This window comes from Pseudochaenichthys georgianus, unplaced genomic scaffold (genome assembly GCF_902827115.2).
Source record: "Pseudochaenichthys georgianus unplaced genomic scaffold, fPseGeo1.2 scaffold_509_arrow_ctg1, whole genome shotgun sequence".
NCBI classification, from domain to species: domain Eukaryota; kingdom Metazoa; phylum Chordata; class Actinopteri; order Perciformes; family Channichthyidae; genus Pseudochaenichthys; species Pseudochaenichthys georgianus.
The window spans coordinates 174,481-199,660 of record NW_027263070.1 but is presented as its reverse complement, the minus strand read 5'-3'; the positions used below and the strand labels follow the sequence as shown (position 1 = coordinate 199,660).

At 43.6% G+C, this 25,180-nt stretch overlaps 1 protein-coding gene across 1 annotated transcript in view; it reads right to left on the bottom strand.

The window, feature by feature from the left end:
* Positions 1-4,534: 4,534 nt before the first annotated feature.
* cep350 (centrosomal protein 350) overlaps positions 4,535-25,180 on the bottom strand; it is a 108,341-nt gene continuing 87,695 nt past the window's right edge. Inside the window, 9 exon segments of the mRNA XM_034078908.1 lie at positions 4,535-8,231; positions 9,846-9,968; positions 10,094-10,240; positions 14,825-15,004; positions 15,715-16,065; positions 19,492-20,987; positions 22,628-22,683; positions 22,765-22,883; positions 24,746-24,918. Of these exon segments, the coding sequence (XP_033934799.1) occupies positions 8,040-8,231; positions 9,846-9,968; positions 10,094-10,240; positions 14,825-15,004; positions 15,715-16,065; positions 19,492-20,987; positions 22,628-22,683; positions 22,765-22,883; positions 24,746-24,918 (2,837 nt within the window). The 3' untranslated portion in view covers positions 4,535-8,039.

Sequence of the window (25,180 nt, the reverse complement as noted above, 5' to 3'; positions counted from 1 at the left end):
GAGGGCTATGACATCGGGAGTCTCCGCGAAAATCGGGAGGGTTGGCAAGTATGGTCGGGGGTCTCAATAGCGCCCCCTATCGGTTTGGGGGCGGGGCCCTAGCGGGAACTGTAGGACCACCGCCGGGCACAGCCAAATCCATCCTCTCCTCCTGGCTGGAGAAGAAGGTCGCACAGCCACGGATACAGCTTCACTTGTGGAGCCAGATGATGGTGAGGCAGGTGAGCTATCGTTAGCCTCCGGCTGCCGCTGCACGTCAACATGACCAACGTTAGCGTTCGATTTCGAGGACGATGTGTAACAAAAAAAACTGTCTAAATGTGTCTGTTTAGCCTTTACCTCTCCCTGTTCTCTCTTGTCCTTTCTCTTTTGAGCGCCGCTCTTGTGTTTTGGTTTGCTGTTATTCAATTTGTTATAATTCTGTCAATCTTGCTGCTGCTATAGCTGTGTAGTACATATAACTTTTAATGTTGATTAAACGGTTCGCTCGTCACGCAAGGTATCACATGACATGACAAGGTCATTGGACAGACAAATTAAACATTTATTTAGGTTGCTAAGTTACTTTGAAGACTGCGTGAACCAGTCAATGCCATTGGGGCCCCAAAATAAAATATATAAAATAAAAAAATGAAAAAAAAAAAAAAGTATATAATTTTGTTGTTGTTGCATGGGCCCCTGGACGGCTGTGGGCCCCGGGGCAATGCACCGGCTGCACCGTCGATAGTTACGCCACTGATTCCTACACTCTGGTACTTCTACTTTTACTCAAGTCCAAGATCTGAGTACTTCTACTTTTACTCAAGTACAAGATCTGAGTACTTCTACTTTTACTCAAGAACAAGATCTGAGTACTTCTACTTTTATTCAAGAACAAGATCTGAGTACTTCTACTTTTACTCAAGTACAAGATCTGAGTACTTCTACTTTTACTCAAGTCCAAGATCTGAGTACTTCTACTTTTACTCAAGAACAAGATCTGAGTACTTCTACTTTTACTCAAGTACAAGATCTGAGTACTTCTACTTTTACTCAAGAACAAGATCTGAGTACTTCTACTTTTATTCAAGTATAAGATCTGAGTACTTCTACTTTTATTCAAGTATAAGATCTGAGTACTTCTACTTTTACTCAAGAACAAGACCTGAGTACTTCTACCTCTGTAAACACTAGGGACGTGCACAGGTACGGGCTATTGTTGCCCGGGCAACGGCCCGTTTGGCCTTTATGGCCGACCCGCCCCTCTGGAGAGAGCGAGAGTTTGTTTGTCTTTGTTCTGCTGTGGCCGGATCAACAAGATGAGCCCACAATCAGTAGCGTCTCGCTCGGAAGCACACTTTGTCAGCGCTGTCCTCTGCCGGTGCGTTAAGACCACCTCAGTGTCGGATTTTGGAAACTTGATTTTGAGTTGTCTCATGGAAGTCAGGGTAGAAGGGACGAACCAGGGGGCTTTACTTCCTCTTGATGCCGTCGGTTATTTACAAAAAACACCTGAAAATAGCCTACTTGTTGTTATTGTGCTACTTGTTGTTGTTGTGCTTCTGTCTTTCTGTGTCTTCTCATCTGTAACCTCCCTCACCGCTCGCTCTCTTCTCTTGATCGCCCTCTCACGGGTGAGCAGTTCACTGTCCCGCTTCAGTGTAGGATTTCTGCCATGTCTCCACTTCAGTTTGACCATCTCTGTTACTAAGTTATGGAATACTAAATAACTAAGTAAAAAGATACCTTACCGTCACTGCGCTCATAAAGAAAGATACGAATAAGAATAATGCGTCTTGAACTGGTTTAATTCATTAGTGAGTTTATTTACGGTAATTAGTTAGAGGCCCTATTTCATCAGTATGTCTGCACAGCAAAGCTATCTTTAATAGTTCCTAACATTAGATATTTTAATGAGATATGGACCGCAAAACATTTTAAAAATCAAGTCACCGAATGCAAGTAGTCGCCTTAGCTTATTTAGCTATGAGATGTGAGTCACTGTTCAATTCAGTTGATTAATAATCGTTTGGTTTCTTTTACATTAAAAACAAGTTACACTTTCAAAAGGTCTTGTGTTCTTTCCGGGGGGGGGGGGGGGGGGGGGGGGGGGGGGGGGCTTTTCCAGTTTAGAGCAATAGCCCCTCCAAATGTCTGTGCACGTCCCTGGTAAACACAGTACTTCTACCTCAGTAAAGACAGTACTTCTACCTCAGTAAACACAGTACTTCTACCTCAGTAAAGACAGTACTTCTACCTCAGTAAAGACAGTACTTCTACCTCAGTAAAGACAGTACTTCTACCTCAGTAAAGAGAGTAGTAAAGACAGTACTTCTATTTCAGTAAAGACAGTACTTCTACTTCAGTAAAGACAGTACTTCTACTTCATTAAAGACAGTACTTCTACCTCAGTAAAGACAGTACTTCTACCTCAGTAAAGACAGTACTTCTACCTCAGTAAAGACAGTAGTAAAGACAGTACTTCTATTTCAGTAAAGACAGTATTTTTACCTCAGTAAAGAGAGTAGAAAAGACAGTACTTCTACTTCATTAAAGACAGTACTTCTACTTCAGTAAAGACAGTACTTCTACTTCATTAAAGACAGTACTTCTACCTCAGTAAAGACAGTACTTCTACCTCATTAAAGACAGTACTTCTACCTCAGTAAAGACAGTACTTCTACTTCAGTAAAGACAGTACTTCTACTTCATTAAAGACAGTACTTCTACCTCAGTAAAGACAGTACTTCTACTTCATTAAAGACAGTACTTCTACCTCATTAAAGACAGTACTTCTACCTCAGTAAAGACAGTACTTCTACTTCAGTAAAGACAGTACTTCTACTTCATTAAAGACATTACTTCTACCTCATTAAAGACAGTACTTCTACCTCAGTAAAGACAGTACTTCTACTTCATTAAAGACAGTACTTCTACCTCAGTAAAGACAGTACTTCTACTTCAGTAAAGACAGTACTTCTACCTCATTAAAGACAGTACTTCTACCTCAGTAAAGACAGTACTTCTACCTCATTAAAGACAGTACTTCTACTTCATTAAAGACAGTACTTCTACCTCAGTAAAGACAGTACTTCTACTTCAGTAAAGACAGTACTTCTACTTCATTAAAGACAGTACTTCTACTTCATTAAAGACAGTACTTCTACCTCAGTAAAGACAGTACTTCTACTTCAGTAAAGACAGTACTTCTACTTCAGTAAAGACAGTATTTTTACCTCAGTAAAGAGAGTAGTAAAGACAGTACTTCTACTTCATTAAAGACAGTACTTCTACCTCAGTCAAGACAGTACTTCTACTTCAGTAAAGACAGTACTTCTACCTCAGTAAAGACAGTACAGGCAGTACTTGTACTTCAGTAAACACAGTACTTGTTCCTCCACTCCGCTGGCTCTAACTACGTGACTCCCAGCAGCTCCTCACCTATGATGTCCCAATATCTGAGTATTTGTACTTTTACCCAAGATCTGAGTACTTCTCAAGTACTTTAACTTCAGTACTGACAGTACTTCCTCCACCTCTCCGTGCCTCCCGCAGCTTCTCACCTCTGATGTCCCTCGCCAGGCTCCGGTACACCGGGGAGAAGGCGATGCAGTGGCCGCACCATGATGCGTAGAACTCGGTCAGCACGGCGGCGGTAGAGTTCACCAGAACCGGCTCCACGTTCTGCGGACTGAGCACGAAGATCTGGTCCGAGGGGGTGTAGAGTCCCGCGTGCACCGGGGAGCAGAGCACGAGCAGGCAGCAGCACCACCGGGAGATCTGGATCATCTCTCCGGGGAACCGGGACGTGGCACGGCCGCCAAGCCGCGCCATCTTCCCGTTAGAAGCTGCAGGAAACCGGGGGAGAAGTGTTCACCTCCTCCGTGTCACAGAACCACAGAAACACACACACGGTAACACACACAGACAGAGACACACAACTTTTTTTGTTTTTTCTGAGTCTGTTTCCCTTTTCGGTGACCCTGCTGAATGGGTCCTCCCCCTTCAACAACACACACCTCCCTTATTCACACACACACACACGCACGCACACGCGCGCACACACACTTTGAGCAAAGTACATATATCGACAAAGCAAGTCAATATACAAAAACAGTACATAAAGGGGGGAAAAAGTCACGTATGTTTCTTTACTTATAATAAAATAAAAGCAAATAATAAATTAATGTTATTTACATGCAACATCCTAGCTATTTGTTATAGTAACTTTATATTATATGTTTATTCCTGTATTTGAATGCGCCAAGCTTTTAGCTTCTTAAAAATAAATCTTAACATTCATGTTGTTTTGTAAGAAAATAGCAATTACAGGTTTTTCGATGTCTTGTTTTAGATGTATTTCTGCCTCGTTTGTATCACCTGATTATACCGTGTTGTTCGTACAAGAAAAAATAAATATGACAAATAATAATTGTACATAAAGCTATTAGTTTATTGTGAATATCTCACAGTAGCATTAAATAATAATTATAATACATAGCTAATTGTTGTTTGATATTATCTGAATGTTGTGTGTACAAAGCAGAAGTCAGCATTCCTTTACAAACAATGAAAGCTTTATTTACAAGTTCATTTAGTTACCAAATATATAATTTGCACATATTTGCAAAGTAAACAGTGTGTATCTTACAACAGGTTACAGTAACAGACAGAATATTTACACCCATCAAAGAATTGTACAAGTCTTCAAGTGCACTTCGCAAGCACTCGCAACACATTATTATAAATATTAATTAACATTTCAGGAAACGATGTTCATTTGATAAAAGGATTTGTGCCTTTTTTTATTATTAAACGCCATTAAAGGTTTTTTTCTGAATCTACAGCAGAAGTGTGATCTGATTGGTCCACACAAACAGGACCGAGTACTGCATAGATACACCCCCCCCCCCCCATTTACAATCAGTTCAACAGGACCATACGGGGGGCTGGCGTTAAAGCGTTTGAGGAGCATACAGACGGAGAGGTTGCGTCACATGGTTTTGGTCACCAGCTCAGAGGGTCCCGGACACGTCGAGGGTCCCGGACACGTCGAGGACCCCCACGTGTTATGTTAGAACTGTATAGAACGGGTCGCAGCACATAGACAGGGCCGGATGCTAACTAATTAGCATAGGTTGGGTTATTAAGCTTTAGTTGCTATTAAAGCCTATGTGGACACTAGTTTGAACAAATTATGAGTTATGAGTTATGAGGATGTTTTGAAGTCCATTTCTGACATTTTCAGGATTTAAAAAATGATAGTTTTAACCAGATTACGCCCGTGTGTGTACTCTGAGGACTGCATTTGAAGCATTTAGGGGACTCTGGATCATCTGGATGTGATATGTTCATCTTGTGCTTTCTATATCCAACATGGCAGTCAACTCACAGAAGGCACAGATATGGATACTTTCTAGTTAAAACTGCAATTTCTGATCCTGAAAACGTCAGAAATGGACTCGGCTCCTCAATCGCCTCCAAATCGCCCGTTTCCTAAATAATGTCTGCATTAATGCTGATTCTGGAAACCTCCCAACAGAAGCAGGTTCGCATCCGGCAGTCCCGATGTGCTGGGGACCCTACTCTACATTTCCAACATGAAACTTCGGGGTCTTCAACATGTCCAGGTCCACTAGGCTGGAAACTAGACTACGATATCATTTACAGTTTGAACAAACACTTCAGTAACTCTTAAAACATCGACGGTAGAAAAAGACAGTCGGGTTAAGGTCACTTAAGCAGCAGGACTAAAACAAGCCCTTGGACTCAAAGTGTGTGTGTGTGTGTGTGTGTGTCAACAATCTAGTTCCTGATACAGTTAAAGTCAACACAATGACTCAACTGTGTCTATATGCAGATGCCAGGGAGACGTGGCTCAGTGACAGCGAGTCAGCGACTGGGTGGGAAATAGGAGGTTCGATATAAGGCAGAAACTGAGGAGTTGGCAAACCGGCGAGAATACATTCAAAGAGAACAGGTCCGTCGCTTGTACTCCAAACGAGAGGCACTTGAACTGAAGGCGTTCTGACGGCTGGTCGATGCATTAAACCAAGTCCACAGAGCGACTGATGAGGAAACAGAGAGGTTTTTTATAAACTGTCGGACGAGTAAAGATAAAATCCAGCATTTCAGATCCGTCCTGTGATGCGATTCTAAAAAGATACGTCGGTGTCTGTGTCCCACTTTCATACTATATACCTCGTATTTGGTGTTTCACATACACAAAACGCATAATACGAATATTCCATTCCATTATATATCAGCTAAAGTATATGTAATGTACTTATTCTGAGTTTTCTGCATTTCAAAACACCAGCATGGAAACTGAGGCAAATAATTAAAGAGGCCCTATTTCTGCTCTGATTGGTTAGCTGCACCGGCTTTGTTGTGATTGGTCAAGCTGCTTAGAGATGTCCCGCCCCTTAGCGCTGGCCAATAGGAGTGCGAGTGTTACGAAGGGGTGTGTTCAGGAAACCCCCAAAAGGGAGAATAGGGCCTCTTTAACAACAGGTGGGTGTAGGAGGAAAGTGGGACACGATTAGACACACGGAACTATTTAAACAGCTTCGTCCGCTCTTAATCGGGTGTTCTATAAACATCCTATTTCATATATTGCCGTGTTCACATTTGTGCTTTTTTTACAATTTCATTCGATATTGTTGTCGAGATAATTTACAATTCAACCTGAATCCTCCAATCGAACCAATACATAAAGTAACCGTGGAGGAAAAGCGTTCCTCGTGGAATACCGTCCGTCTGAGATCTCCCGCAGCACATTGGATGTATAAAGTGAAAGTGCTGACTATCTTTTTTTTTATAATAGCCGAATCAGTTCGAGCCAACGCAGCCAACATGAGGAGAAACACGTCCAATCAAGCATTTCCTAGCACCTCAAAACCAGTAAAAAGTCTCAAACAATCGAGAAGTAAAGACGGCTGTAACGTCCGAGTCTTATAGAGATCATATTTTAATTTAATTGACTCTTTAATAAAAAGATTCTGGATGTAAAAACCCTGTAATCACAGTTTCAACTCGTTAAGGAGTACACCGTATATTCTCTGCTACTCTATTACAATTTGTGAATCCATATATACAGTATTTATATATATTTATATTTACTTCAACACAACCTACTTTAGTTCCAGGTGGTTTTATATCACCCGCCTCTTTGGAACGGTCCGTTTAGCAGCATTGATGGACGTTACATACGGTGTACAAATGGTACAGTCCATCAAAATGGTACAGTCCAACATAATGGTACAGTCCAACACAATGGTACAGTCCATCAAAAATGGTACAGTCCAACACAATGGTACAGTCCATCAAAATGGTACAGTCCATCAAAATGGTACAGTTCATCAAAATGGTACAGTCCAACATAATGGTACAGTCCAACACAATGGTACAGTCCATCAAAAATGGTACAGTCCAACACAATGGTACAGTCCATCAAAATGGTACAGTCCATCAAAATGGTACAGTCCAACACAATGGTACAGTCCATCAAAATGGTACAGTCCAACACAATGGTACAGTCCATCAAAATGGTACAGTCCAACACAATGGTACAGTCCATCAAAATGGTACATTCCATCAGAAACATTTTCTTATTCTCCAGCCGGCGCTCGAAAAAAGGAGGCGAGACGAAGTGTGTGTTCAGGTTACAGAAGTGTGTGTGTGTGTGTGTGTTATAGATTATTTAAAAAAGTTAGCTGAAGGAAAATCCAGACGTTTATCTGAGAGGTAACGAGGGGTCGAAGGCATCCGAGGGTCTCTGTTGGCACGTCAGCTGGTGGAAGAAGGGAAGATGGCGGGAAACAGAAAGAGGTTGAAGTTCTTTAAATCAGTCAGGAAGAGGATGGATGTTGTAGTTCTTAGTCTACCAGGAGAGGGCTGGGGGTTGTAGTTCTTAGTCTACCAGGAGATGGATGGGAGTTGTAGTTCTTAGTCTACCAGGTGAGGGGTGGAGCTTGTAGTTCTTAGTCTGTCAGGAGGAAGATGGCGCTTGTAGTTCTTAGTCTGTCAGGAGGAAGATGGAGCTTGTAGTTCTTAGTCTGTCAGGAGGAAGACGGAGCTTGGAGTTTTGGGTTGTTTTCTCTCTTGGCCTTCTTGTCGTAGATGAGCGTCAGTGTGTTGGCGGTGTCTTTCAGCAGAGCGTCGAAGATGCTGTCGGCAAGCTGCATCTTCACAAACAGCTCGTCTTCGTCGTAGTTCACCCACTGAGCCTCCTCCTCGTGGAGCTCCTGGACCTGGAGGACACACAGAAAATATATTTAATAAAGTAATAAAGACAGTCTATATACAATTGAAATCGATCTAAAATGCAGGAACAGAGCCACTTCTTCCTCAGAGGATAAAGAAATTATTCACCCAGAACACAGTCACACTATAAAGTAGAGAGAATATCCAACTATTCCCAACTAATCAATTCTCGAACGAGAGAGTAATGTCAAATGACAGTACAATTGACCAATCATATCTTCCCTCTAAATGGGTGGGTTTTATTATCGCGGCTTTATGACAAGTTCCGCCCGCTGTGAAGTCTACGCATGTGTTATAACAACAACGGGTCAAGCTAGGCGGAAGTAGCTAATTAGCATAAGTTTGTTCAAGTTACAATGCTACACTGGAGTGGCAAAGGATCAGCTGCATGACCCGCCATCAAGTGCTTCATCCAGAAGGACGGGAGGATGGACTTTGTGTTTCAGTGACTCCTCAAAGGTAGGCCTAAGACCTTTTCAATGTGGGCCGCCGTGCCGACTTCATTCATTTGTAGTTGGTACTTGGCTGTGGGCGCCCCGTCATGATAGGTGTTTAGATACATGGTGTTGTTCTGTGTGGTAGATCAGGGGTCTTTCCCAAGAGCCCCCCCAAATGACTCCCCGTCACAGACACCGCACAAAAACGGTAATTGAAGTTTAAAAGTCTCAAAATGCTACAACTCCTGTCACAAACTGGATGAATGTGAAGTATGTTCTTAAAGGAGGATGAAAGCGTAATCAAGGAGCTATTGGAGCGACTTTGATGGTTATTGGACTCAGGATTAATTCCTCTGGATTCCCGCTGGATGAAGAAATTAAAGGACGAAGTGGAAACAATTCACAAAGGGATTAAACTGTTTAAAACACGTGCTCAAAGTAAGCCGGATTTTGCCGTTGTGTTTATGTGGATTCAAAAGTCGTGAATAATCTACAAAATGGAGGAGACCGATCTGATCGGAGCAACTGGGACAAATAATCCAACTGAAACCGGCATGGACAACGACTATGTTTTAAAATGTGCTTATCCAGAAAAGCCCGGTTTGGACACTTTACGGCAGAAGAAACATTTCTATAGAAAGAATTATACATTTCTGTCTTTTTATGCCTTTAATACTAACTTGAATTCATATTCAAATTAATTATTTGTTATATTTTATTGTAATGTAGAGACAAGGCTTTTAGTGACAATCATGTATTGCTTTACAATTATATGTAAAAAAAAAATTAAAGAAAGTCTAAATATGATATTTGGCTTCAAATCATTTGAGGCCTGGCACCCCCCTGCGATCTTTGCCCCCCCCAGGTTGTGGTAGAGGGTCGCTGTCATCGATGTGTTTTGCACCCCGGGCCGTTGTTTTGATATTCTGCTGAAGTATACGCTGTGACGTAATAACTATTTTCTTTGAGGGAAGGGGGGTCAGAGGGCCTTGGTATAAAAGTCGCGGCTCGCCACGGAGGTAAAGACTAGCTATCCGAGCTAAGGTATTGTAAAAGAAGATTTAATAAGGAATGTTAATGTTATACACCTGCTGTACTTCTGTTCTGCTGACGTAGAGACGTAACCCTTGATATGAAACACAACAGTTTAATGGTGAGACGTACCAGAATGTGATCGACTCGGTCTCGCTTCTTTTTGCCAAACTTGAGCATCTTCTGCCAGTCGGTCTTCAGGCTGTGATCTTTACTCAGACCGTACACTTTCAGGACCTCTGCTGAGATGAACTCCTGGAATACAAACACACAAAGTCATCAGGTATATCTCTCGAGCAGCTTGGTAACACCTCCAGTCAGTTTGAAGATAACTTTAAGTAGTCAGGGTGTTTCTGTGTCTCTCCGTGTTGGTGTCCCACCTGGATCTTGTTGAGGTCTCCTGAGCTTTTGACTCTGTGGAAGAAGGAGGATCTGACTCTCCGTGGTTTGACCCACTGAGGCTGATCGGAGCTCGGTTCCTCGTTGTAAATCTCCTGAAGCATCTCCCACGTCAGGTCGAACACCGCCTGGGGAGGACAGAGAGAAAAGGGTGTTTAAAATAACTTCGCAAATGGATTAGGCAAGGCAAGTTTATTTATATAGCATCTTTCAACACAAGGCAATTCAAAGTGCTTTCCAACAATGAAAGACATGACGAGCATTAAGAAATAGTACAACAGAAACATTGGTTTGTTCCAGATGTTTAGTTCAGGGACAGAAAGCAGAGCAGAAGACCTGGGAGATCTGGATGGTTCATCAGGTAGCATCACTCCGATCCTTTCTGCACTGGCTCCCTGTCCATCTCAGAACCCAATTCACGGTATTGGTTTTTACTAGGGATGCTCCGATCGATCGGCCGATACTCACTCTCCACCGATCGATCGGGGCTCTCTAAACATGCCGATCGCGAGAGCCGATCGCATGACGTAAAATACATGACACGTTTCTCTGTGTGCGGCAAAACAAGCTCGCCAAAATGGCTTCACCGGTCTGGCAGCATTTCAAGGTGTCCGAAAAAGACAGTAAAATAGTGGAATGCAACGTGAAGCAGAAATCCTGCAGCTCCGCCCGCCGGACCGGTGAGCGGAACACACACTGAGAGTTAAACCTAACACACTTAGCTATTTGATCTACCTCTGGAACAAGCTAAACGAGTTATACATATATTTATGCTTCACTTTCGGGTCACTCATTACTGGATCAGTGAGCTGCATGAGATACTGACAGGCTGTCAGGAGAGGGAGAGAGGGGGAGAGGAAAAGAGAGCGCTTCCGCTCATTTCTCCCGTGTTATTCTCCAAAGTGAATGTAAACTTGAATAATGTACTTCATTTGAATGTAATAATTTCGTTGATTGTTGTTTGTGGAAGCGCCAGTGAATGAGCCCCATTAACTGAGTTTTAAACATCACTTTAAATGGAAGATTTAAAGTGATGTTTAAATCTTCCATTTAGGCCCCGCCCACTCGATCGGATCGGCCGATACTGATTCCGGCGATCGGCCCCAAAATTGGCGATCGGAGCATCCCTAGTTTTTACATATAGAGCTCCAGCCTCCATTAACGACCTTATCCACCCTCACAGGACGACCCGGGCCCTGAGGTCCTCTGAGCAAGGCCTCCTAAGGGACACCAAGAGCCTCGGCCTCAATAGAGATGTTTAAGGGGCAGCTAAAGACTCTTCCGACAGGCCTTTGGGTCGTCAGAGGAGGCGAGTTAGTAGCTGTTTTTCACTGGTGTTTTATCCTATGTTTTACTTGCTGTGTTTTATGCTTTTTTCTACATTTTATAGTTGTACTCTGAATTGTGTACTGCAGGGCTATTCAATTGGCGGCCCACGGACCAAATCCGGCCCCGGGGTGATATTTACTGGCCCTTTGAGTACCGTACTTTTCGGACTATAAGCCGCGACTTTTTCCCCCATTTTATGTGTCCAGCTGACGGCCACTAGGGAACCTCCTAAATCTATGGATCTTACAGGTAAAATTAACCACCTTTAACACTACGGGCTCTAGGACCGGGCCGCGCCCGCCACCTTTAAGCGGCGGGCTCCAGCAGGAAAAGCTGGAGGCCGGAAAAGAGTGAGACAGGTAGCGCGCCAAAGTAAAAGTGGAACCGAGAGACAGAACGAGAGCACGACAGACGGACAGTTTAGCTGCTGCGGCTCATATGCAGGTGCGCTTTATAGTCCGAAAAGTACGGTATAATATTAAAAAGTAATCAAATTATTATTATTATTAAAGATTTTTTTGAGTGCCTTTATTCCAGAGAGGGTGTCACATCGAGAGATAGAGGGGAAGACATTGCCTGAAAACTTGTGCGGGCTCGGGTTTCGAACCCCCCTACGAGCTACTGTAGTGACAAACTGTTTGTTATTGCATCTCTGCGTGAACGGTTAGATCATTTCTCCTAAATGAAATCAAATTAAATGATGATGGTTAAATGAGCTTCACATGTCGGCCTACTGAGTTCTGAACCTGCCATTTCGATCTAGAAAGGCCTCGGGGCTGGCTATGTTGTTTGATTGCATTAAACACACTATATGCACTCCACTATGCTGTATCTGAAGCTCTTAATACGATTGCTCATATTTCAAGCCATCTTTTTCCCGGCCCCTTGCTTTGGATCGTTTTCTTCAACCGGCCCCATTCCAAACTAATTGAATAGCCCTGGTGTACTGTAAAGCACTTTGTACATTCGTGTTGTGAAGGGTGCTATATAAATAAAGTTTTACTTACTTATCAGAAATGTATTTTGCGCCTAAACCATTCAATGCTTTATCAACCAGTATCTTTGACCTTTAAAGCACTTTTCTAGGCTGTTTAAATATGTCGTATTAATTAAACTGAGCCTGAACCTGCTAGGATGCTAGGGGAGGAAACATCCTGAACGAGAGTCAGTGTGTCGGCAGCAGAGGGACATGTCTGCTATCGCTGGTAGATATTCTTGAAATATCAACGTGCTCATCAGAGAGGAATCTGCTGGATGATGGAAACTGGTCCGGCCTTCGACCTCAGAGGAAGAGCTGCAGCTCAGCTTTTTCCACTGCACGGCACTGATGGCTAAGGGCCAAAATACATCTCTGCTGCTAACTGATGCACCATCCAGATCTGTCAGGCCTTCTGCTCTGCTTCCTGTCCCCAGAGTCAGAACTCAACCTGGAGAAGTTCAGTTACTACGCTCCAAGCATCTGGAACAAGCTCCCAGAAACCTGCAGGTCCGCTGCAACTCTGACTACTTTCAAATCCAGCAAGAAGACTTTTCTTTTTGCCGCTGCTTTTAATTGAACTATTCACATCTTAAACTGCACCGTAACTTTGAATGTTTCCTTTATTATCTTAGCTTTTGAATGACTGTCTTTAAAAGCCATTTTCTTAATGTCTTCCATTTTTGTAAAGCACTTTGAATTGAATTGATTTATTTAAAACAAGGGACAGTTAATCAACATATTAAAAACATGTAAAAGTACTCGAATAGCCAAAAGGCTAGTTTTCACCGATAGTCCCTTTGCCAGGTGGTGATAGACATCCTACAAGCAATAATAAAAATACCACAACATTGTTATATCATTGTACACATTTACAATAGATGACATCACTGAATACAGATAGAAGCAAGTTATGATAATAAATAAATAAAACATTTACAATACACACTCATACACACACCTACACATCAGTGCTGACACTGTTGATTTTCATTGAGCCACTTTGTAACACTGTGCTTGAATGTGTAGTCGGATGAGGACTCTCATTGGTTGAGGTATTGAATTCCATTGATGGATGCTGGAATGAAAGACAGCCTGGCTGAATGCGCTGTTCCTAAATGGGATGGTGCGTCTCCCCGAGCCGCACCTCGAGTAGCCCTGGTTGAGGAGGAGGAGCCAACCCACGAGGGATCTTATAAACTAAGCAGATGTTTTTGAATTGCCTTGTGTTGAAAGGTGCTATATCAATAAACTTGCCTTAAAGGGCCCATGTCGTGCTTTTCCGGTTATCACCCGTCCCCTCGTGTGTTTCTGCATGTAAACGGTGTGCAGAGTCAAAACCCTCAAAGTGCACCCTGCAGCGAGTAACCCTCTCACACAGAGACGACCTCCCAAAACGCCTCGTTGGAGACACGTCACTGTCCATTTGATTCTTCCGGGTACGCATGATGTCATCCGTACCCGGAACGAAATGGACCAATCCGTGGAGTCGCTACGTTAAGCCCCAGCTGATTGGTCCAAATCGACCAATCCACGGACTTCCTCACACACTCGGTGCAGCTCAGCTGATCTCTCCTCCCTGGCTGCAGGCTGAGAACAGACAGTTGGGATCGCGGTGAAAGTCTCTCCGCAGACCCATTCTCTCAGCGTTCATCAACCTGTTTCTTTCTCAGTATCAAGCCACACTTATTGTTTTCACTTCGGCTGTGACTTTGTGTGTGCTCAGGGTGAGTTTGGCTGTGTTTCGCTAAACAAGGAAACCACACCTCCACGGAGCTCAGCGCGATTCACAACGTCCCGACTGGTCCCGACCAATCGGAGCACACTGTGCTCACAGGGAGGGGGGGGGGGCTAGAGCTGCAGCGAGCCGTTTAGTGGAGAGAGTGAAGACACGTACTTTACAGAGACGCTGAGAAACCAATGTGAGTTTGGAAAATTGCACGGTATAAATCTATTCTAGTCGACCTCAACGATGGAGCTATGATCAGTGGAAATGGCCGTGACGCGGGACCTTTAAGCTTTCCTTTAAGAATAGTATCCGGTACATTCGTTTGGTAGCATCTCAGTCGAGGTTTTATTAAATAACTCAACCCAGAGTTAAAGAGGCCCTCTTCTGCTTCCTGTAGTGTGTTCTATAGATTTCTAGTGCATGTCAATGGTCTGCAGAGGCTAAAATCCCCGTGTTCCTCCAGAGGGAGTTTTCTCTCCCACAGATTTTCGCCAGTAGTCGAGGATGCTCGTGTTGCTTTCCTTTAAGCTGACGGATTGGGGTATACCGTATTGACCCGAATATAAGACGTGTTTCTTTCCCTAATCTGAAAAAGAGGGGTCGTCTTATATTCGGGTCGTCACGGTAACACATTGCATTTCTCTGTGGGCTAAATATGATGTTTTGTGAGGTCCTCACCTTTCTGTAGCTGTGGATGCAGACTGCCTCCTGCTTCTGGCTGCCGGCCTCCTTCCTCCCCAGATACTCCTGCGAGGGTTGGGGGGGGGGCATCTGAGCGAGGCTCCGCGCCCCCCCCTCCCTCCCCAGGCCAGAGCTCTCCCAGATCTCCTGCGTGGCGACGTGCACCATCTTCTCCACCTGATTCAATGAAGAAGAGGGGACACATGTTGATGTAGAAGAGACATGAAGAAGAGGGGACACATGTTGATGTAGAGGAGACATGAAGAAGAGGGGACACATGTTGATGTAGAAGAGACATGAAGAAGAGGGGACACATGTTGATGAAGAAGAGACATGAAGAAGAGAGGACACATGTTGATGTGGAAGAGACATGGAGAAGAGGGGACACATGTTGATGTAGAAGAGACATGAAGAAGAGGGGACACATGTTGATGTAGAAGAGACATGAAGAAGAGGGGACACATGTTGATGTAGAAGAGACATGAAGAAGAGGGGACACATGTTGATGTAGAAGAGACATGAAGGAGAGGGGACACATGTTGATGTAGAAGAGACATGAGGAAGAGGGGACACATGTTGATGTAGAAGAGACATGAAGAAGAGGGGACACATGTTGATGTAGAAGAGACATGAAGAAGAGGGGACACATGTTGATGTAGAAGAGACATGAAGAAGAGGGGACACATGTTGATGTAGAGGAGACATGAAGAAGAGGGGACACATGTTGATGAAGAAGAGACATGAAGAAGAGGGGACACATGTTGATGTAGAAGAGACATGAAGAAGAGGGGACACATGTTGATGTAGAGGAGACATGAAGAAGAGGGGACACATGTTGATGAAGAAGAGGGGACACATGTTGATGTAGAAGAGACATCTGTCCTCACCTCGGTGGCGGAGTGAGGAACCACCATGGCGGGTTGCTCGGGGAGTTTTGGAGGCAGAGGGAGAGGAAGCTCCGGTCTCGGGGGGATCTTAACCTGCTGCTCCCCCCCTGAGGGTGAGATAAAACCCCCCAGGGACGATGAAAACCTCCCCAGCCTCTCCTCCTCGTCTTCGTCGTCCTCCTCGTCCCTCCGTTTGATTCTCTGCTGCTCTCTGCGGGAGCTGAGGCCAAAGTCCTCATCGAACCAGTCCTGGTCGTCGCCCAGATCCTCCAGAAGTCCACGGCTTAACTCCAGCTCCGCCAGGCGCTTCACCAGCTCCTCCTGCCCGCTGACCCCCAGGATCGGGCTCTCCTGTGGGGGAGCACGTAGAAAGGAAAACATTAAAACCATGCTCACTTGGCACTTCGCATAAAGGTCGCACTCAAAGGGCCGGTTGCAACTATATAAATATATAATATATACATCAAATAATATATTACTTTATTGCCTCTGAATTGGATTATTATCGGATAGGAAAATAACTTAGTAATTAACTACGTCTGAAAGCAGAAGTCCAGGGCAAATAATTGCAAGTCTCTTCAGTGTGCATGTCACAAAACGAGATGCATTGTGGGACATATTCTTTGCAAGCTCTTGCGGGGCCACATGAAATGAAGTCGCGGGCCTTGAGTTTGAGAGCCCTGATTTAGAAGATCCTTGATATTAAGCAACCGGTCAAGCCAACATTAACTACCGTACTTTTCGGACTATAAGCCGCGACTTTTCCCCCCATTTTCTTTGTGCAGCTAACGGCCACTAGGGAGCCTCCTACATCTATGGGTTTTACAGGTTAAATTAACCACCTTTAACTCTACGGGCTCTAGGACCGGTCCGCGCCCACCACCTTTAAGCGGCGGGCTCCAGCAGGAAAAGCTGGAGGCCGGAAAAGAGTGAGACAGGTAGCGCGCCAAAGTAAAAGTGGAACCGAGAGACAGAACGAGAGCAAGACAGACGGACAATGTAGCTGCTGCGGCTTATATGCCGGTGCGCTTTCTAGTCCGAAAAGTACGGTACATCTGTAATCTGAGTTTTCCAATTTCAACTGTATTGTAATATACTAAGTATTATCTTATTGACCTGTACTTAAAGGTGGGGTTGGTAAGAATGGAGAAACCGGCTCGAGTGCGCTACAATTTGAAAATACGCAACCGGAAGAAATTCCAGACTTCACCTCAGAGCCCCTCCCCCAACACACACGAACGCGCACATGACCAATGAGGGCACGAGGTCGGTTTGTGCCCAGATGGAAGGCTGACAGGCAGGTAGGCCATCCAGTTACTTTAGCCGGCTTTATGTATTTATTGTCAAAGCATTTCATGTATTCATTGCTATCGGGATGTTAAGAGCATTCCATGGAATATATCACGTGTTTCTGAAGGGAATGACCTACCCCGCCTTTGAATCGTGTTTTCTAATTGTTTGTGTGATGGAGACGAGGCAATGTTGTTGGTCGTCGTGAACCTGCCTGAGGACCGCAGGTGGAAATGAGCTATTAGCTAAAATCTGGCATAAATAATATCTTCTCTTTCCTGAGATGAATGTATTTGTATGCCTGGTCCTCTTTCAACGTGTGAGAACAAGTCCCGTTTAAATCTTGGTTTCACTTTAATGACAATATGTGGTTTTCTTACTGCACATATTTTATATTTGATTGCACTCGATTTCAATGTAAATGACTGCTTTATGTTATTCTCTATTTTTTCAATGGTATTATAGTGTTCTTAAAATAGTTCTCTATCTGTGTTTTTGTTTATTTACTTTTATGCACGATATTGAAAAAAACTGCCATTTTGATATTTTCCCCTGCGATATGAAAAAATACAGGAATTGAAGAAAAGACGGTTTTCTTTGTCCGCAAACCATCCTTCCTCGAACTTTAACGCTATACAATTAGTATACGGACAAAAACTCTTTTCTTATATCAAACAAAACGATAACAACGACTAACGTGCAGGTCCGCCGCAACTCGACTACTTTCAAATCCAGGCTGAAGACTTTTCTTTTTGTCGCTGCTTTTAATGGAACTATTCACATCTTAAACTGCACTGTAACTTGTATCCATGTATTTTTCCTTAATGTTTATTTTATTAGCTTTTCTTTTTTAATGCTTAACGTCTTTCATTTTGTTTGTAAAGCACTTTGAATTGCCTTGCGTTGAAAAAGTGCTGTATAAATAAACTTGCCTCGCCTAAAGCAATCCATTCACTGCCAGAGAGCCTCAAACACACGAAATTAGTGTTTTTTAAATGCATTTTATAAAATGTTTCTGAATGCCTTTAATTGGCCTCGTGTTGAAAGACGCTCTATTAATAAACTCGTCTTGCCTCAGAATATCCAGCCCCAACGTGTGAGAGTAAATCTTGGTTTCACACTTTAAAGACGTGTCTTTCTTACTGACGTCGCTTCAGACGCTTTCCAGCACCAAACCAGAATCACATCGGAAAGGCTTCTTCAGGTCGAATCAACACGTTCCGTTTGTCAGGGACTTCAGTCTCTTCATCTTCATCATCATCATCGTAATAATAATTCCACAGTGTCGGAAGATTGGAACAAGTGGAAGAGATATTATTTGTTTCTCTTTTGCTCTGATTGAGTTCCTCAGAGGATTATGGACACGTGATATATATTTTTTTAGATCTGACCGAAAGTGATTTTTATAAGATTCATGTTTTTCTCAGAATTCTGAAAATATATATTATTTTCTGAATTCTGACTTTTTTCTCATAACTCAAAATATAACTAAATGTTTGTCAGATCTAAAAAAAAAACACACGTGGTCTTAATCCTCTTCCACAGTTGTGTGTCATCATCCGGACTCAAATCTATAAAGATGGATAACTGTATAGCGCGAATTAAAGTGTGCAAACTGTAATATTAAATCTCCAAATTAAGAAAATTGTTTTACACTATAACCTTAAATTAAATGTATATAACATGTTTTATTTGACTAAAACTGAGTATCTGAGTACTGAATATAACTTTACTACGGTCACTTTAAGACGTTAAGATGCATTTGCTTGCCGAACTGCATTGTGGGAAGCAGAACGGAGCTTTCCTGGCGTTCCAGGCTTCAAAAGTTGAGCAATGTTCAACTTTTGAAGCTTCTGAAGCTTCGACGGAAGCGTCAGCCAATCAAAGCATATGCCAGTACAAGCTCGAGCCAATCAAACCGCTGCTTGTGTGTCAGGGGCGGGAGATTCATGTGATTGGTTGTTGGTCGAGCTTCAGACACGCCCAGCTCCAAGCCGTAGTGTGGACGGGCCGTGACACATTTGAGGTTTACAAATGAATACAACAATTGAGTTTTTACATGTAAGCACTATCACCTCATTTCAATGTATACTAAATTATTTATTTGACTACAACTGAGTATCTAAGGACTGCATACAACTTTACTACAGCCACTTTAGTCATTTTAAGATGCATTCTTTGTGTGTTTTACACTGTGTAAGAGTGTTGTTCTATTTTTTAATTTTAGTTTCGTCAATTTATTGAACATGTCAGAAACAAAAAAATATAACAATAATATATATATTCTCTTTTTTTCACTCAGATTAATAATTATAACAAAGTACCAAGTTCAGTAAATATAGTGGACAGTAATGTCACCTGAACGGCGCATGTGGGGGTTCTGCTCACTCACATGTCGGCTACGCGTCTTATTAGTAGAACACATGATACAATACGTGTATATTATTGAATGATAATGTAAGTGCAGAATCAGATGTTCACACTCACAGGTCGGTTGCACAGCTCTGGAGACGTCATCTCCTCTTTCTCCGAAGGCAGGAAGAAGGGCAGGCCGTCCTTCTGTTGAACAGATGGGAACCTCTCCTCCTCTTCATCAACACCTTCCTCTCCGTTCCTCTGATTGGCGGCCTCGATCTTCTGCTCTTTAGCCCTTTTAATTTCAGCAAACTGCGCCACCGTGTCCGTCATGAAGCCGTCGAGGAGCTGGTCTGCGACCGAGTCCAGTAACGCTTTCTGTTTCCCCTCGTCAGACACTTTCACCTCACGGGAGTCGACCTCCTCTCTCTCCGCACGGGGGGCGACTTCCTCTCTCTCCGCACGGGGGGCGACCTCCTCTCTCTCCACACGGGGGGCGATCTCCTTCAGGTGCTGCTTCCCCAGGTCGATATCAGAGATGAGGAGGGTGGTGGGCGCATCTTCAAAATGCAGCATAATGTCCGTGCCATTAGAAAGAGGATGCTTGGATTCTTCGACATTATTGTTCGAGATGTCCGCAACTCTTTTATCGCCGGAGTTTTTGAAATCATTAGACGTCGGTTCATCTTCATTCCCCTTTTCGGAGCCCTGCCCCCCCTTCTTTGTTTCTTTATCTCCTTTCTCCGACAGAGGGTCGCAGAAGGAGTCCTCGTCCTCCGTGGTGTCGGCGTAGATCTCGAACTTGTCCGGCAGGTGTGAGATTTTGTCCGGAGGAGCGAAGATGCCGTGGCTTTTGTCGCATTCGAAGTAAACCACGTCGTCGTAGGTGCCGTTGTTGCTCCCTTCGGATTTATCCAACTCCACGCCGGCCCAGTAACCGTTAGCAAAGCTGGTCGGCCCTTTGAACCTCAGCGTTCCCGGCTGAACACCGCCGACAAGAACTCGATCCCCGATATTGAAGCTAAGCATTTCATCTCTAACGGGAGAGGGAGGCGAGTGGGGACGTTTGGGTTCTTCTGCGTTGTTCTGAAAGTCCAGCAGTCTCGCAGAATGGCGGCTCGCTCCACTCGTCCCCGAACGGTGACTCAGATCTTCAGAGACTTCCTCGTCCACTTCCTCCTCGTCCTTTCTGGAGATCTGAGAAGCAGGTTCGGACTCGTGATCCCTCGGAGAAGAATCCACCGAAGACTCAAAGTCATCGTGGTAAGCGTCTGCTCTGGGAGACGAGCCTTCCACGTCTTTAATGGAGAAGGAGTCACTGGATGCAGATCTATCGTTTACATCGAGTTCCTCTGCAGCTGAATTATTATTAGAGGTGACGACGTTACATTTCTCAGCTTCAGATGCTTCCCTCGTCTTTAACTCTTTATCTTCCTCGAGGGTCACAGATGCTTTGGAGACGAGGAGACGCTCAGACGGTTGATCCAAGCTCACTTTCACCTCCGGCTCATGATGGCATCTCTGGGGGCTGCCGTGCACCGGGGTGGGAGTCACAGTGGGGGGATCTTCATCGGACAGCTCTTCAGGAACTGAGGAGGGTCTGCTGAGGTCAGGCTGAGGGACGGCATCTGTCGCAACGGGAAGAAATCACGGTATTATTATTACTATTGGAATTACCGTACTTTTCGGACTATAAGCCGCGACTTTTCCCCCCATTTCTGTGTACAGCTAGCGGCCACTAGGGAACCTCCTAAATCTATGGGTTTTACAGGTAAAATTAACCACCTTTAACACTACGGGCTCTAGGACCGGTCCGCGCCTGCCACCTTTAAGCGGCGGGCTCCAGCAGGAAAAGCTGGAGGCCGGAAAAGAGTGAGACAGGTAGCGCGCCAAAGTGAAAGTGGAACCGAGAGACAGAACGAGAGCAAGACAGACGATTTAGCTGCTGCGGCTCATATGCAGGTGCGCTTTATAGTCCGAAAAGTACGGTACTTTACATTTAGCTGACGCTTTTATCCAGAGCGACTTACAATAAGTGCGTTCGACCAACAAAATACAAACTTGAAGAAAACAGAATCATAAAGTACATCAGGTTTCATAGAGCCAAACATTTCAAGTGCTACTCAACTGGCTTTAGGTAAGCCAGTCCTTTATTAGTATATAAGTGCTTTGTTAATAGTTCTATCCTCGAGGTGGAGTCGAAAGAAAGTCTTTGTAAAAGGCATTATTTTAGGAGGGGGTTCCAGAGACGATACCCCTTGTCCACCCGTAGGACCGCCTTTGGATTAGTTATGATTCTGAAATAGTTTTGTCTTTTAAGAAAAGCTTGCTCGCAAACTGTTCCTCATCGTGATCAACAAGCAGCAGCTTCTTGCTCACAGACATCCATCGATTGCAATGATTAGATAACCTTATGCTGCTGTGACGAACTGGGACCAATACGTGGATCTGATCCAACACACCAAGCCAGCAGCTTCGAGGACGAGCATGTTTTTTACTTGAATGAGGAAAAGTCAGGCGTAAGAAAGTTGGTTTGGTACGTTGCGGCTGTGTGTGTGTGTGTGTGTGTGCGTGTATTTCCTGAGAAAACACAACACACACACATTTCTATTAAAGAAATGCCTCTGCAGTTAAATAGCTCCGTTCCTCACTCGGCATCGTACTAGGGATGCCAGCGATTATTCGAATATTCGTTACAGTCTCCATAATCGAATATTATTTTTAAAAATCTATTTTATTTATATATATTTTTTTAATTATTTATATATTTTTTTTTATTATTTATGTATTTTTTTTTTTCTGGCTTAGTTTCAACCAAAATATATATGCTAATAATAGTAATAGTATTAATAATTGTAAATGGCCATTGGTCACACCACCAGTTTGAATCGATTATTATTCGCCAGGGCTGCCGAATAATCGATTTTGATCATGGTCCGTTTCTGGCAACCCTACACGGCGATGATATTTGTTAATCTGAAATCAAATCCCTTCCGTTTTTAATATCATTCCTTATTTGAAGGAGACGTCGGGATTGCAAGGAGACGCTGAAGCTTCCAGAATGTATTTGTCGTCTGAATTTGGCGATAACATTTTGACATTCTGAAAGCTAAGACTTTGTTTGTTTCGAATAAACCAAAACCCCCAAATTACCAAAACAGTTTTTGACGTAAATCCACGATAATCTCGGAATAAGCCGTCTAAAATAAAACGACTGATTTCAACGGCGCGGCTCTCATATATTAGTTATGATGATTGTACGACTCACAGTGACCCGATGAAGCCTCAGTGTGCGTCCTTCCGGAGATGGTGCCGGTGTCCGACCTGAGAGAGAAGTGTTTCATTGGACACCCGGCGATATTACAGTAATAGACATGTTGTTGTGTTTCCAGGTGCTTCCGTTACCTGTCGGCAGGCGTTGGGATGCTCGTCCGCTCTGCGACTCTGATCTGAGAGTCATCCGGCGTCGAGTCCGGCTTCTTGTTCAGCTCTGCTTTGGTTTTCTCGATGAAGTTGTTGTAGCTCTGAAAGGAAAACGGGAGAATCAAAGTTAATCAAATCTTTATTTATAAAACACTTTTCATCCACAACAGGTATTTCCCTCTTCACAGGTAACTAGGGGTGTAACGGTTCACAAACATTTCGGTTCGGTACATACCTCGGTCTTTAGGTCACGGTTCGGTTCGGTACGTACCTCGGTCTTTAGGTCACGGTTCGGTTCGGGACGTTTTCGGTACAGCAGAAAAAATTATCACAAAACATAACATATTTTTTTTTAATTATTATTAAACTGTGAATAATGTATTCAAATAAATACAAAATATAATAAAATAAACATTAAGGTGCAGCTTTTCGATGAACTGAAATAATCTGTATTTGAACTGTACTGTACTAGTACCTAAGCAGCCAGCTTGACATCAGGACTTGCTTGTATCTTCATGTTTTTTTAAAGAAAGATGAACTTGTCCACATGGCTGCCGAAAGGGCAGATCAGCTGGCACTAACAACGTCTCCTGCCGTGGAGAACACCCTCTCGCTAGGGACAGAGGTAGCAGATACAGCCAGGTAGCGCTTTGCTAACATGGCAACATGAGGATATTTGCCGTTTGTAATAGCTTTGGCTCGGTCTGAACTCTCTGCGAGTGGTGGAGGCTACATGCTAGCGGGAGTTGGGTTTGCACTTCAGTCTTTTGGTACCGGTGATATTCACGTTCGGGTGATGCCTTTTCAAGAGTGTGCAAGTTTGATGTATCGCCAGCCGCGTAACCAATGTTAGTTGAACAATGCCGACAAACAGCTTTGGTTCGGTCCACCTGTCTTTGTCCGTCAGCCTTGTTCGTAACTGCGAAACCAAAATGTTCCCAAACCGGAGACTTCAATGATGCTGGAGGATTTTCGAGCTCAACTTTATCTGCGTTCGCCATTTCGACAGTTCCTCAAATTACTGACTACATTTGAACGCATCCCTCTGACCAGCTCATCCAATGAAATGACTTGCTCGCTCTGACGTGTTGATCACAATGGGAGCAAATTACTCTGAATGCTGCGACGCAGCACCTGAGATTACTTCCAAGAAGTTGTTCACGTTCTCAATTTTTTACGTTTAACGTTATATGCGTTCGGTACACTTCGGTACACACGTGTACCGAACCGAAGGGCCCGTACCGAATAATTTCGGTACGTGTACCGTTACACCCCTACAGGTAACACATAGCTTGTGATGGGAAAGAACACTTAGTGGAAATGCAGGGCTGAGTAAAATAATCATAAAAATGTTTATAAAAAAATACAAAATAATAATAAAAACGAAAAAAACTATTATACAATTATAATAATACAAATAATAAAAAATATGTATATTAATAATAATTAAAAAAATGAATAAAACAAGAATTAAATTATACAAAAATCTTAATACAAAAAGAAATCCATAAATAATAATTAAAAACAAATAAAACAATAATTACATAATAATAATATATATATATGAATAATCCGAATAAAGGAACAAAATAAATAAAATCTAAAATAATAATAATTTAAAAAAGGAATAAAACAATAATAAAATGCAATTCAAAAATCTGCTTATGCTGCACCCCCCCACACACACACACACACACACACAAAAATGGAAAGTGTGTCATGATGGAGGAAGTGTGTCAGCGCCGTGAAGCGATGACACGCTCACTGAGGTCCGGACAACGTGAGTCACTCTAATCACATGACACACACACACACACACACACACACACACACACACACCACACACACACACACACACACACACACACACACACACCACACACACACACACACACACACACACACACACACACACACACACACACACACACACACACACACACACACACACACACACACACACCTCCAGCTGCTTCAGCAGGCTGGCCTCCTGCGCCTTCAGGTGCTCTGTGTGTCTCTTCTTCTGCTCCTTCTTCAGCTGGTAGGCCATGCACTTCCTCTTCCTCACTTCCTCCTTCAGACCCCGGATCCGGCTCTCGATGTCGCTCTGGTCTGAAATGTGCTCTGGAGGAAGGTCTTGGTCAAAAGAGAGAGAAGGAAATCTCAGTGAGAATGTGAGGGCAGAGGCAGATCTGTGATTAGGGAAAGTAATCCAACTCTGTGCCGACCCGAACTCGAACCCGGTTCTTAAGAGCTTACGGGACGTTTGATCAGTTGCACGAAGCTTTGGCTCGGACACGATGAAGTAGGTATCGCAAAGATTTGAAAACAATACTTTCAGCTGCTCAGTCACTTCAACACCCGGAGACATTTTGACTAGGGATGCTCCGATCGCCAA